Below are 15,739 nucleotides of genomic sequence, written 5' to 3' on the forward strand. Positions count from 1 at the left end.
CAGCCAGTGTGTAGCAAATACAGAGTTAGCTGAACTGGCAGAGTCAAACTCAGACTTTATTTGGTACATTTATGCATTTAGTATGTGCTGGCTTCAGGAAAAGGGTGGATTCCGTTTGTGAATCTCCAAAAAAGGCAGTTTTACCACTATTTCCCCATTCCACACAGAGAAGAAAGAAGCTCTCCCTGGGTTACTGCCAGAACAGTGAACAGACGCACTCTTTTATTTAAAAAAATAAAGTGTTCTATATTCTGATGTTGGCTGCAACTGCAGTTGTCCTTTGTCACTTGTCATGCTGGATAACTTAATACTCTCTAGCCAGGGTAGAACACAAATACATTCCTAGCTGCAGTAACAAATGACATAATTAGCTCTGCTTCCCTCTGCTGAGTTGTCTCACTCCATAATCTGCACTGGCTTTTCTCTGCTCCCACATACAATTAACACGAAGGGTATTCACAGACAAAGCTTTTACATGTAGACATATAATCTGGGATGCTGAAAACGTCTCTCCTGAAGTTGTACCTATTGTGCCTGTGAAGATAAAACATGAGAAGCACTGTATGCAGGATTTATACCAACAATATCAAAACCAACTCCAGAAGTTATACCCAAATATAATGCTGAAGACCAACATACACTTTCACTTACAGAAATTTAACTGAAGACAGCTTGATGCTTGAGATTGTATCCCCAAAACTCATAGGGCTGAAGCAGTCTCACACAAATCCTGCCCTGTTAGATTAACCTCAGAAAAGTATGTTGTAAATTCTGTTTTATTACTGAAGAGCTTAAATGATGTAATAATATGATAAAAGCGCTATTTAAAAGACACAAGACACTACAATGCAGACTGTAGCATTAGCTAGCTCTTACTAGTTAAAAATGTTTTAACCCAATATAAACATTACATTAGTGCTCTAAAATATGTTTAGGTATTTATTTTATATCTATAGTTTAATATAGCATCATAAATATATTTTATGTATTATTATTTCTTATACTCAGTTCACAACAGAGAAAAAAATTCAAAATATAAAAATTCACTAGTCTGAAGTAATTAATAGCTCTTATAATCTGAAACTGAAATAAGTATAAGAATTACTGCTTGGATGATCCAGTGGCCCCTAAAACCACCAAAACCAATACAACCTTCTCTGCATATTCACTAGACACTAAAGTAAAAATATATGGGAGGTTAATTTGTAAGAAGCACAACAAAAAACATGGGGTCTGAACTCCTATTAATCTGCTGAGAGGTGAAAAATACAGAAGTTGTATCTTATCACACAAAATTAACATTGTTAAAACAGCACAGCTCAAGGAATTCCTAACCTGAACACTGTTACTAACCTGCAAGAGAACTGATTACAAAGTACTGTAATTTTCTACTGTTAACAAATATTCAGAGATTCTCAAGAACTAAAACCAATATATTTTTGTCTGTTCTTCAACAGAAGAGTAGAAAAAGCAAGTTCTCTTTTACCTCTTACTACATACAATGAACAGTTGAACTATAAGATGACCTGCTACAAAGAGTCCTCTTATATTTAAAGTAAATCATTACATTTGACACAATAATTTTTTGATTGTGTTATGTCTTGTGTACAACCAAGCGTATGTGTAACTTTGCAGGATCGGGGCTTACTTCTAACTGCTGTGTAACAGCACAAGCACTGAGGATACAACAACAACAAAAACACTCTGCAGATTTAAGAGCAGATGCTACTTTTCATTTTTAAATAACCCTCCCCTGTACTTAAGCCACATAAGAACTACAGTCACTATTTTTGATTATATTGATAACAATTATTATAACATATACCCTACATATTATGTGCAGGTCTAAAGCCTCTGGAAAGCAAGAAGCAACTTGTGGAAAACAGTTAAGAACGTTTGAAATTAAACTAGATAAAAGTGACCTTACTTCAAAATGTTTTTTCCATATAAAGTCATGTATAAGCATGTACTGCAAACATACCTGTTCTCCGCCACTGTAGGTATTATTGTCTAATAACCAAAGACAATACTTTTAGATGTTTGCCTTCTATGCCTTTCTTTATTAGAAAAATAAACGCTATAGTTCTGTTCCTTCTCATAGCTTCAGGAATCTTACCTATTTACTGGCATGCTGCCCTAGCTAAATGATGAATCCTGCCTATTGCTTTTCAAATGCACCAACCTTCTCAAAAACACTGGATGGTGTCATCAAACAAAACCTGATGTTCTGAATGATGGTGTCCGTATGCCTCCAGCGTCTTCTATCATGGCGCAGCCAGGCCTGAACAGCTTCATACAGCTCTATCTCTGGAAACCTGCTCAGACGATCATTATCCAAGTAAGACATGAGCTTCTCAAAGCTCAGATACGAAAGGAAGTCAGGTCTGGACATGAGTGGCACAAAATTCTCTAGCAGAAAGGAATCCAATTTTTCCCTGACTCCTTCGATGTTTACACCAAAATCATCCAGAAGTCTCATAATTTCTGCACAGTTTTCTAAGCAGATTTTAGCTAAGAGAAAAGAGCAGCAAAACTTTACCACCTCTATAAGCTGGACATACATGGCAGCCTGAAGGATTTCATGAACAGTGTTCATACTCAGTTCAATAGTTCCATAGTACATGAATTGGAGGACATGACTGAAGCCTGTAGCTGTCAGACCTTTCAAATGGATTTTGTCCTGATCTCGTTCTCGCATGTCAGCTGTGAACATAATCCTGAAGTAATCACTCTGGGTGGCAAGCAGTGCTTTATGGGCCTGAAATTGGTGGTCTTCAATGACAAGTGTGACATCAAGAAGCAATCCCTCCTCATACAGTGCTCTGAATCCTGCAGAGACACTGGTGTCATGGATGGAGGAGCTAAACCCTTCCACGTCCCCTGCCATGAATCACCTGGGGGGAAGAAAAAAAAATAAAAAAATAAAAATAAATCATAATTTCTAATAACATATTACAAGCCCTTCCTGACCAGATAAATCCTAACTCAGATTGCTTTGATTAGGACTTAAAAGTCTTTACCATTCTTTTTGTTTTCTCTCTGGCTGAAGAATCAACTTAGGAAAAAACTTAAAACACAAACTTTAAATATTTCTCCCCCAACCAAATATTCTCATTTCAAAGACAGGGTAATGAACAAAAATAACTATGCAACACTGCCAAAATGATTCCTTACTCCAAGTTAATTCATGGTCATACAATGAACTAAAAAGGTTGTCATGGTTTTTTTCCTCTCCCTTCCATCAATCTTTCTAAAGAATTTATCTCAGGGGAGCAATAAAACACCCACTCATGAATAGCAAAGGTTTCAAAAAGGAAGCCAAATTTCCTTAACTTCAGAAACAAGCTTCAGTAGATCTGCACGTGGTATGATCAAAAAAAAAAAAAAAAAAAGTATTATGTTCTAAAATCTATGTCAAATTACTCAAAAGTTATTTAAAGGAAAATGAACATTTTCAGAGATACTATTTGATATTGTGTGCTTCACTTCTCCTGTAAAAACACAGTCCCATCATGTTCCCCCTGTTTCTTACTACAGTGATTAATATTAGATTATGAGATTTATGAAGTACAAAATACTAAGGCAATAAGAAGCACTGACAGGAATAAGTCACAAAAAATAATATTCTGTATTGTGGGCTTAGTGAAGCTCAATTGCTCATTAAGCATTTGCAGATATAGTATTACTTATGCAAGCTATAATTAAACTGTAAATAAACCAAAAAGAAATCTAAGAGTAGCAGGATCCTACCCTGTTAAAGTCAAGGAAGATAAATATTCAATAATCAAAATAAAAACCTATTCAAAATCCAGAAATTTCTCAAAATGTTGCTCAACTTCCTTGGGTTTATGTATGGTGAAGTTGCACAAGGCAGCTTGAACCAATTAACAATTCTTCAAAGGACAACAGCACACGCCGTTTTCCTTCTCTGTCTCATTCTGGGACCTGAGCTCCTGCTGCCTACTTTGAGCCATTTCTGGGGTTCATTTGGCTTCTCCAGAAAGTCCATTCAACTCATAAACATGACTAAAAAATAAATTAAGAGCAGGGAGGGACAGACGTGAAAAAGACACATGAAACAAACATGACCACCCCACTCCCCAGCACACACAAAACCTCAAAACTAGACATCTTTCTGATTCCCAGTGAGCTGACTTCTGACTTGACATTGTGGGGTTTGGCACACGAACCAACGTGATGCAGAGGGCAGGGCACATACTTGAGCAGGAAGAGAGAGAAAGAGCAACAACTTCCCTATTTGACATTAATTTACTATTATAATTGATTCATCTTGTTTTATTCCTCTTCATCCCACCTTAAATTACACTGCAACTTTCCCTCAGATATTTGTTGCATTTAACTCTGAATTTCCTATAACAAGTAAAGCTAATAATGTTTTGGTACTGGTAACCCACATGAAAAGCTAAATAATACCAACAATTAGAAAAACCTGCAGATTCTCAACATCATAAAACTTCACACAAGTATATGGATCCAGAAGTGACTCTAGAGTGGCCCACGTTTCACAGCCTCAGGGAGCAGTTACCACTTACCCCCACTTCTTCAAGTACCACATTCTGGCTGCTGCCATTGTAACAGGAATGCATTTTATTAGACTCATCAATGGATAATCATCTCCTCTCCTTCACTCCTCAGCACCATCCTGGAAAATCAAACTGGAGACACCCTTTGTCTGTGCAAAACTAATCTGGTGAGTGGTGTTTGTAGCCACACCTCATGGAATTAGCACCACTCCCACACTGCTGAAGCCTAATAATGGGTTCTGTGCAAAATAAAGTCAATGCTGGGAGTGTTCATTACAATTAAGGCCTTCTCACAAAATTCAAATTCCTGAAAGTAAGAGCAGGAGCACAAGAACAAAAATGATAATCCAATCACTTTCTCACCAGTATTCATGATGGCACCTTCCCCTCAATGTCACTGAAGACAAAAAGAAACATGCAAACTGCTCTGGAACCTCATATTGTGAAACTCTTATTCCTCAACATCAAATGCCTACCAGAAAGAAAAATTACCATCAGATATTTTTCTTAGTTGTTGCCAATTCTTACACAAAAGCAGATGAGGAAAGAAGCACTTCACTAACTCTTACCACCTCAAAAAGAAGCAACCAACTGAAGAGGAAGCATAGAGCCTGACTTTACAGGATTTTGCTTTCTAATTGGATTTCTCATATCAAATAAAAAGGTAAGCACCAATATTAGCTTTCTTCCTTCTTTCGTTGGAGCACTTGTAATTCGTCTCCTCCCATCCCCAGTTCTCTGATGTTTAATAATAGCTGAGCTCATACCTCACTCTTCCCTCTTCAACAGATTTAATGATCACTTGCCACTCATCTTCATAAAACATAGAGACTTGAAACAACTCTGACTGCTATCTGAAGTCAGCCAAGAGGTTCAGAGGTTACAAGGACTCTCAGACAGTAAAACTGTGTAAGTTACAGTGCTTCAGGAGACCAACTAAGACTTGGCTCGGCATCAGTTCCATGATCAGGGTTAAAAACAGGAAAGGACAGTTGGAATTTGCAAATGTGAGAACGAGAACAGAGTAACACAACTGTATAGCGGGGGGAGAAAAAGTCAAAAATGAAGCAACATTCCCCAGGTGGCTGAAGCAATATATATTCTTCTGGAAATCATGGGCTATCCCATCACACAGGCAATATCACTGAGAGGATTTCTTCAAAACAGTATGTGCATTACTGTGTACCTGAACAACATAAAAAAGCCACGGCAGCAAGCTCCAAACACACAGTAGCATCTTTGCCCTTCCCTTGAGAAAGATAATTACATTATGGGTACTCCACAAATAAAAGGAGAGAAATTAACTTGTACACAGGATGGCCCTAAAAGAAAGGCCTCTTTCACCACCCTCAAAGAAGCAAAAAGGAAAAGTTGGCAAGTGAAGTTAAGCAAAGGCATGTGGTAGATGCACCTCCAGTGCTGCTTTTAAGGATCAAAACAAGTAAATCATACTCCAAACAAACAAACAAAAACCCAAAACAAACAAAACCCATGAACAAACAGAAGCTACAAACCAACCAAAACACAAACAAACAAACCCCCCAACCAAACCAGCACTAGAGAGTACTGGGCAACTGGCTCTAGGTGGCCCTGCAGGTGGCCCAGATGATCTCCAGAGGCCCCTTATAACCTCAACTAGTCTGTCAACCTGTGATTCTGTTGCTTGGCACAGACACTGCACTGATGTGGGGAATTTTTTTTGCGACCTCCTTTTTAATTCTGATTAAATATAAATAAGACAAATATACGTGCAAAAAAAAAATCATATGTTACTATCCTTCAAATTTTCAATCTAACAAGGCAGGAATCACTGAAATATTGAGAAAGAAAACCCACCTGTGTTTAGGGAACACCTTTAAGGGCTCCAATTTTATACATCTCCCTACAACTGGCTATTCCTTAAAAATATTTAAAACTCTTAGTCAGCCACAAATGTCTACAAGGGTAACAAAGTGGTCAACACTTGGAAATTATTATTTCTGAATGTTTTAAAAATGTGAGTGTTTAAGTCACTTAATCCTTCTTTTCACATTCCTGCTGATATTGCTTTTAGAAAATCTACAGTTTTCAACATCAAAATATTTTTCCTCACAAACAGCAAGCATTTAATGGATTATTTAAGTAAACACAAAACCAGTAAGACTTCTCCTTACATCACCTAAAGAAGCTTCAGAATTCTGTGAGTGAAAAGCAAAAGGACTAGTTGTCTTCCTGTACTAAATACAAGGAGTGAATATCCTTTTTTTGGCATAAAGCCATATACATGATCAGCAGATAAATTTTTCTTTAAAACAAAAAAATATATTGCCAGTGCAAATATGCAAAGGGGTTAAAATACTGCAAAAACTGGGAAACTAGATAATTAAATGCGTATTATGCTTAACTGGTAAAAGTCTTCATTTATAAAGCTAACATCCTCCGTCAAAAGCAAATAGCAATGTGGTAGTTCAAACATTAAAAAAAGCAATACAAAATACTCTCAAACAAAGTAATTTTTCTAAACCATAGCTATGCCATTCCTCCCACACACACTTGCAATCTTTGATGTAATTCTATGCACTATTCAAATGCTGCAGTTATTTCCCAGAGGACAATACCTAACAATTTTTTTTTCCCTATTTTCAATAAAAATGGAAAATTCAGTTAGATTTTCTTCATGCATGCAAATCACAGCAGCACACTTAATCCTAAGGAAGACATGGAGCCTGCAGTGGTCTATAGGAAAACTGGAACAAAAAAATTCCAATGTATAAACAATAAAGGGGAGGTGGGGGGCAATCTACGTTGACATTCGTTATTGTTCTGCACATATTAGAGCTGATCGGGGTAATGCAGCACAGGAAGTAAGACTCTGCTGAAAAGTCAAAAGAGAAATACATTTAACCTTACTAGCTGTTCCTGACATTTTTTCCTCTTTTAGCACATAATGCATTAGAGTCTACAGTGCTGTGACTGTAAAACCACTTACTTGGAACACTGATTTCTCATCTTTATTCTGCAGATGTAATAAAAGTCTGAAAACCCTAATCCAGACTGCTTTTTCTTGCTAAACAAGGAGAATCTTCTTTCCTCAGGGTGTCTGAGGCTCTTAGTCACAAGCAGAAGAAATGGAGTCTAAATGCACTACCTATTGAGAAGCAAGTTATAGAATACCTGCTTTTGACTCATGCCCTCCTGGATTTAAAATCTCTCCAAAAGCAGTACTACCTGAAAAACGGCCCTTTGAGTATGTGTCTTTATGTAATATGTAAGCTTATATGCATTTTCTAGGGACAGAAATGTATCGTTCTAGGAAAGTATTGACAATACCAAGTCTAGGACACCAGCTCAAAGGAAAATTTCTGCTTTCCTTTACTGTTGCTCCTTAGTAACTCATTTGGGATGCTGAGACACAACCAGCAAGTTTTGTTTACTGATTATGGAGTACTTGTTCATTTTACCTAACCCATAGATATTCTAAGAAATCACCTTCATGAACACAGCTGAACAACAAATTTTCACATCATAAAACACTATTATCTATGAGTTACACCAGAAGATATTTCACCAGACACATAGAACCATGCTTTGGTTACACCAAGTACTAAAACAGAGCTTAAAAGTCAATAATCTCTTCCATCCACCAAATACGTGCATTTAAATGTGAATTTTAAAGCCATTATGCATGCTTTATTTGGTGAGGTGCACAGCAAAGGCTGCCTAGAGCAGAATTCTTTACCCTAGTTTTGTTAACACGCTTTTCTGCAGGAATAGGACATTTCTCCATAGTCAAATGTTATAGACACATATGAAAATACAATACAACAAGTATTTGAACACACTAGCAAACATTCACAACTGCACACATGGCTGAAGGCTGGGCCTTTGAATGTAGTGTACTGTACTGAGTAAGAATGCAATTATAACATACACAGTACAAGTAATGTATCCCCCAAATTAAACCTTTGTTTACACAGTTTGACACGAAAAACATTATTTTGTCCACCATTTTTCATCATAATTTCCTACTAACAACAGCAGAAGGAGTGATGTGATGTGGGATAGATCAATAACCAGTGGATATCAAAACTTTCCGTTGCTACAACAATTGCAAATGTAGGGAACAAAGAAATACATCCAGTTTCCACATGTTTTACCTAAAATGCTTTATCATTAATACACTAAATTTGGGAAACAATTTATCTTAAACTATTGGTATGTTCATGTTTAAGGCTTCATCCAATCCATCTCGAGAATTCCAAAAGCATTGGATTTACTTGAGAGACAAGAAGTTAGAAGCTTACCAATCACTGCCAGTCAGAGGAACCAGGCTGCCAGAACTCCAGAAATTAAAACTTGGCTGCTCCTGATAGCTGTCCACACTCCATTTCTTAGGGGCACACAGCTGACCAGGACAGCTCTGCTGCCGATCTCTGGCCATGCTGCTATCTGGGAGCAATCTGAATCAGTTCATAGCAACAGTGGCACTTTGTGTCAGTGCTCTCTGATGTCATTAAAGCTGTGCCAGAAGCATCGGAACTAGTTACAACCAAACCTACTAAAACTCCGCATGGATTGTGCCTCAGCTCAGGATGGTTATCCTTCACTCTAAGCGGGCCAGAACCTGTAACTGCACTTCATAGACACTAAGATAGCTTGAACCATCTGTCTAAAAGGTCACTGCATCACAACACCTGTACAGAAAAACCTGCTCCCAAACACAGAGGAAGCTCACCACAACGCTCTTCCAATTGCATTTACTGATACCAGAACAGGTGCCCTGTATAAAACAGTTGATACACCCACAAAAATGAGAATTGTCTTTAACTGGAAAAACTTGTATTACTAACACCTAAAAGTTAAATGATGATAGTGTTGCAAACTACAGATTTGCCACAGCTCTCAAAGTGGACAGGACTGCTCTATCCTGAGCAATAACAGTTCTTATATATATAATATTTGTGTCTTATAGAATGATTCATCTTTTCAAATGTAAGAAAGAAGTATGAATAAAGTGTGATTTTCTCACTGTGAAGCTATTTATGTATAATAAATTTTATGTGTATGTGAAGCTGTTTATGTATAATAAATTTTATATATATGTGAAGCTATTTTGTGTATTCTATACAGAAAAGTAGCAAGTTACGCATCTGTTAGTGACAAAAAATCATTTGATTACCACAAATTTTTAGCATGATAAGAAGGGAATGAGCTACAAGTAGTATTTAAACTATATGAATAAAAATATTTTACATCTAAATTAGGATTGCTAAACTACCCCCTCCATTTGTCTTTTTGTCGTATCTTTATTGCTAACTTAGTAAATACTCCTAGCATTTTCTGAGAAAATACATTAATTGTGCCCTTTGAGGCACACAGGTTTGACCTCACTGCCAAATGTCAAACTCGCTTGTCAGAAACACAGAAATCTCAAACATATTTAATTTCTACGCCTATCCCCCAAACTGGCAGCTAGATGAATGAAAAAGGTCTGATGTCTCCAGTGTGAGCTCAATGGTTATCTGCTGTGCTCTGCTGAAAGACAAATCAACACGTGTAGATGCAAACCAGCCACAGGGTATAATTAAGGAAAGTGAAGGGAGATGAGTGTCAGTGGGAAAGTTTATAGGACATGTGGTAGAAATTAAACACGTTTGCTAGGTGTTGGAAGGCAAAAGACAGGAAGTATGTTGGTGCATGGTGGTAAGCTCAGGAGATCTGAACGTGAACTGGGGCAATAGTGGTGCAAGAGCTGGGTTATCCTAGGGGCAAGTATACATAACAAGTCCACAGGAAGCCAGACTTCAGTAGTTCTGTCCTTTTATCCAGTAACAGCTTTATGATTCTCCTATTCCTCTTCTAAATGGGGGGGGGGGGGGGGGGGGGGACGACACCCAAATTCCAAACAATAAAAAGGCAAGAACTTTAAATTTTTAAGTGACGTTTCAGTATTCACCAAATAGATCCAGTAGTAACCCTGGGTAGCTCTACTCGTTTAGATCACGGATACTTTTTTCGCCATCAGCTACGATGGGGGAGAACTGGCCATTTTCGGGGCAGGAACTCAGATGACCTACTTCAACCTGTCTGCTCGCACGCTCAGCCCCGCTCCGCGGTGAGCGGAGCTCGCAGGCCGAGCTCCCCGGGAACTGGGGCCGGCAGGCCCGGGGTCCGCGACGTGCGGCCGCAGGAACCCGAGGGGCCCAGCGGGGGCTGCGCTCGCCCCGAACCCGCCAGGCTTCCGGTGCGCCCCCCCTGCGCGGCCGTGCCCGATCCCCGCTCCAGCCCGCCCGCTCCCCGCCTGCCGCCCGCGGGCACCCGGCCCGCCGCCCCCGAGCCCGGGGAGGGTCCCTGAGGGCCAGAAGGGCGCCCGGGCCACCCTCGATGGGGCGGGCGGCGGCGGCGGGAGGGCCCGGGGGATCCTTTACCCACCTCTCGGCAGCGGCGGCGCTGAGGACGCGGCTCCTCCCGCTGGAGCGGCGGAGAGGGGCCCTGGCTCCGTGTACCATACAGCCGGGGGCGGCGGAGGGAGGCGCCGGGGGGCTGCGGAGAGGGGCAATGGCTGAGGCGAAGCCGGGAGGAGGAGGAGAAGGAGGCGGAGGAAGAAGGGGGGATCCTGCGCTCCCTCCTCCTCGCCGTCCGCGCTCGGGGGGAGGTGGGAGCCGCCCCCGCCGCGCCGCCCGGGCACCGACGCTCCCAGCCCGGCCCGGCCTCGCCCCCGGGGTCCCCGCCGCCCTCACGCTTGTTTACCTTCCGCGCTGCCCCGCGCGGCCGCGGGCGCCATGTTCCCCCGGCAGCACCGCGCCGGCCGTCACTTCCGCCGCACCTGCGGCCGCGCGGGCGGGGGACCCGGGGCACGGAACGGGCACCGCCAGCCCGGCACCGGCAGCCCGGCACCGCCCCGGGCCGGCCCCGCTCGCCAGCCCCCGCCCCGTGCGGGCTCAGCCAGACGCCGGAGCATCGGCATGCCTCGAGGAGCACGGCTGCAGAAAGCGACACCGAGAAGCATCATCGGCGTCCAGCCCGCGAGCGGCGTCCGCTTTCGGAGAGTCGGGGTTGCTCTGCTCTCTCCCACCCCGCTGCCTCCAGGCTATCGCCCCTTTCTCCGAGGCTATGGCAGCTGCCCGGTGTAGCGCTGCAGCCCGTCCCGGGCTACAGCAACCCCTGCTCGGGGCCGGCTGAGCTCCTCCCCGGCCACCGGCCAGCCGCAGGTGCTGCGGGCTGATCCCAGCTCCCTGCTCTCCGCAGGCTGCCTTGCCAGCCGGCGTGGGAACCGGGTCACCAGAGCCCCAGGGGTCGGGGCCGGCAGCCGCCGGCGCTCAGCGGAGCAGCCCTTGAGCAGCGAACAAACTGCACGCAGCCCTGGGTGGGACGAGCAGGGCTTTGCCTTAGTACAAACATCACCCGTTTGCTTTCGTTATTTTGCCTTTGCCTGGCAAACTCTGATTTTATTGTAAGGGATGAACTAACCTACGTGGACCTTTGGTTTGCCACTACCACCCCCAAACCGTTTGCTACCCTTCTACGTACCTCCCTGTCACCTTCTATGTCACTGCTGCTTTAAATAGCAGGCCACAGGCTGCCATCCTCTCCCTGTTTACTGCTGTTCCCACCCCCTTCACAGCCTATTTTCAGTCTCTCATTACCACCCTCTCCCCATTGATTTATAAAACAAGTGTACCTTCTCTATAGCTGCCACCCCCAGGCTGAATGTCTTTCCCACCTTTCACAGCTTCACACAATGAACCAGCTATTCCATGTGGTGCTTCACAAAGACTTCCCAAGGCTATTCCCACTCTGTTCAACTGCCCACTTACTGCTCCCTCGTGCTACAATCAACCTCCTATTCACTCCTTCATCCCAATGGCCAGACCTCTCTCGACTTGGCAACTTCTTACTATTCCATCTCACTCACTCATGCAGTAAATTTGCCCCATCTCCCCAGTCACTGTTTTAAAACCTGTTACTTGTGCACTTACTGTGAAACAACTGGCCTTTACAGACTGACTCTACAGCAGGTGTTCCTGCCACCTATGTCTCAAAGGATGGACATTCCCTCCCTTTTCCATAAGGTACATCTCCTGCTGCAGCAAGCACGTACCCACCCATAGCTAATGCTGCAACAAAGAAAAATGAGTAGAAACTAAGTTTCCATATGCAGAAATGACACAACCAAAACTTGATGCATCCTTCTCCACTCCTCAGACTTTTGACCTTCATAGGTCAGCAAGAGTGGAAAAAGCTAAGCAAGACTTTTATGTTTTACCTGACTGTCATTTTGCTGTCTGCAGTTTGTGTCAAGCTGAGGCATAAGATGATCTTCAGGTCTCTCCTACACACTGTCACAGAAGAGGACCTCAAACCTAGCCACAAAACAAAACCACAACAGCTTTGACATTTAAAACATCTCAACATTTCAATGCACAAAACCCCCCTCCTACCCCCTTCTCTTTCACACTGAACAGTTTGCTTCTACCAAAAAATCAAAATATGATAATAATATCTCGATTCTAGTCTCCTAAATAAAATTAAATAAAATTAAATTTAAGCCTCTGACAAGGACCACTGGTATCAAAATTACCTTGCTAAGTATTAATTTAAACAGAGATTTGGGTTGACCCCTCTGATTTAGGCATCTGTACAAAATCAGTGGCTAAGTAGTTACCTGGCTTAAATGAGTATTGCAATGAATAAAATTCCGGATATAGTTTTTTGAGCTATATTAATACACTTGTTACCGTTTAATTATAGTATTTTGAAATTTATTTAATTCATACATACATGTACAATACACATATATTGACATATGACATAATGTCAACTCCTAGAAACGTTCTTAAATATTTTACTCGGGGTTATTCAGCCTGGACAAGAGAAGGCTCTGAGGAAACCTTATAGAAGCTTCCAGTGCCTAAAGGTGAAGGCTAGAAAATAAGAAGGCTAGAAACTGGACTTTTCACAAGGGCATGTAGTGACAGAACAAGGGGGAATGGCTTTAAACTGAAAGAGAGCAGGTTTAGATTAAATGCTAATTCTTTGCTGTGAGGCACAGGTTGTCCAGAGAGGCTGTAGATGCCCCGTCCCTGGAAGTGTTTAAGTCCAGCCTGGATGGGGCTCTGTGCAACCTGGTCTACTGAAAGGTGTTTATGCCCATGGCAGGAAGATTTGAATTCAGTGATCTCTGAGGTCCTTCCCAAACCAAACCATTCTATGATCCTACAATAATTAGACATTTGCAGGCTTTAGACTTTCCTGGGTTTTCTTTATCCTACAAATACTTCCAAATAAGTGAATCAAAATAGCAAGAGTTCCTCGGAATATGTAAAATTTACAATCTCATTGTTAAAATAGAAGCAACAGTTGTGTATTCTTTTCACATTCCTGACAGGGTGTTTGGCAAGGATTAAGTCCTTTTTAAAGGCTGTTTCAAATGTGACAAGAACTATATCCGTAATTTTACACTGCGCTGCATTTATTGCATAATTTAAACAGGTAAGTAATGACATAGTCCAGTATTTTCAGTTCATTTTCATAAAAGAGGGATTGTACACGTGCAGACATTGAGGCAACTACAATAAAGTATTGCATCATGTTCCCACTACACTTTGTGTATCTCAGTTGTTTTTCCCAGAAGCGAGATATTTAACACAAAATTGAAAACACCATGTGGCCTGATAAAAGATTAGATATAAAAATTTATTTTCTAAACCAATGTACATGATTGGGTTGCAAGACAAAATACATTTTGTCATTGGCAACATCATAATAGATACTGGAAGGTTTCTTACGATGTGTTCCTGTTAGTTTCTTCAGATCAAGAACAGCGGCAATGTGTTTGCTCTAGCTATATCCAGCAGAACTCACTATAACTCTTGCATCAGGAAAGCATGGCAACAGTAGCATTTGTCAAAGTGGGAGGTTACAACCATTGTTCAACCAGGCATACCAGTTTCACACAGATTTCCATCATCACACTTCAACCACGTGGTTGTCTGCCCCAAACCTGCTTTTTTTGACCTGCAAAGCCAGGCAAAATCTGAGAACAAACATGTTTTCCAACAGACAAAGCCACAGTTGTTGGCACAACACACACATACTTGAGATGACTGGTTACCTGCACTGAAACCTGTTTCCCTGACCACGGAAATACTATCAGCAACATCCTCTATGTCTTTAAGAGGTTCCCATGAAGAAGTCAGTTTGATTTCCCATAGGGAAGGGTTGGGAATTTGGCCTTTACTCCCTGGTGAACCTCTAAACTGGCTCTCATCACTCGATTAGGGATTTTATTCAATTCTTAAAGCATTTATGTCATACCAAACTCTGGAAACAGCAACTGTTTGGTGGGATTTTTACCTGTTTCGTACAAAACATTCAGGTTGTTCGCATCTTGGGGCAGCTCTTATATCCACATCGTCTCCCTAACAATAAGCGCCCAGCCTACAAAAGACAGTAACAAGAAAAAAGGTTGACATTAGAAAGATCTTCTCACGCTGACGGCCAGCAGAGATTATAACACGTGTACGGTGACATGTTACTGTTCAAGCAGACACCGTGTTCGATGCGCTCATTTCATACGCGCACGGACATCGCGCTTCGGTCTTCTCCCCAGGTGCCTTTCTGCATCGCACCCCCTCGGCACCCCAAATAAATCCGCACAGCAACAAACCCTGACCGCGGCACGAGCCTCCCGCCTTCGCTGTGTCTTCCAGCGAGCCCGGTGTCCGCCGCGCAGCCACGGCGCTGTTTCACACCCGCGCTGCACGGCACTAGCGCGGCGTCCCCGCGGGCCCGGGCGGCCTGTGCTGGGCTCCCGGCGCTCTGGGGCGGGTTTTTCGGGACGTCGGTCTCCGCGGGCTCCCGGCCCCGGCCGAGCTGCGCGCTCCCGTAGCCGCGCCGCGCCCGCCCCGGGTTCCCCCCGCGCTCCCGCGCCCGTTCCCCGCCGGCCGCGCCCCCGCCCCGTGCACGCGCACGCTGCGCGGCCCCGCCGCAGGCCCCGGTTGCATCATCCGGCGCGAGGGCTACCGGGGGTCCTTTACAGGGCTGCCCCGCGGCGCGCCTGACTCGCGGCCGCCCCGCTGCGGGGCCGATGGTGACCTCCCCGCGCTAATCGCCGTTTCTCCTTGAGCTCGGTGTCCGCCCCCGGGCCGGCCGGTGCCGCGCTGTGGGCCGGAGGGTGCCAGAGGCTGCGGGCCGGCAGCGGCGGTGCCGAGCGG

General features: G+C 43.1%; 1 protein-coding gene across 6 annotated transcripts in view; it reads right to left on the bottom strand.

Annotated features, from left to right (window-relative positions):
• KLHL15 (kelch like family member 15) overlaps positions 1 to 15,429 on the bottom strand; it is a 28,518-nt gene extending 13,089 nt beyond the window's left edge. Inside the window, exons 1-4 of one of the 6 annotated variants that reach the window (XM_032100837.1) lie at positions 15,199 to 15,429; positions 14,880 to 14,963; positions 12,790 to 12,886; positions 2,183 to 2,894 (exon numbers count right to left, since the gene is read on the bottom strand). In XM_032100837.1, coding sequence (XP_031956728.1) covers positions 2,183 to 2,887 — 705 coding nt within the window. In that variant the 5' untranslated portion in view covers positions 2,888 to 2,894; positions 12,790 to 12,886; positions 14,880 to 14,963; positions 15,199 to 15,429. Of the gene's footprint in view, positions 1 to 2,182; positions 2,895 to 10,955; positions 11,067 to 11,273; positions 11,354 to 12,789; positions 12,887 to 14,879 lie in introns of those variants that run through there. The other 5 variants (XM_032100836.1, XM_032100835.1, XM_032100838.1 and 2 more) reach the window with 5 other exon arrangements.
• Between the last annotated feature and the right edge of the window lie 310 nt (positions 15,430 to 15,739).

Source organism: Corvus moneduloides, chromosome 2, assembly GCF_009650955.1.
Source record: "Corvus moneduloides isolate bCorMon1 chromosome 2, bCorMon1.pri, whole genome shotgun sequence".
NCBI lineage: Eukaryota > Metazoa > Chordata > Aves > Passeriformes > Corvidae > Corvus > Corvus moneduloides.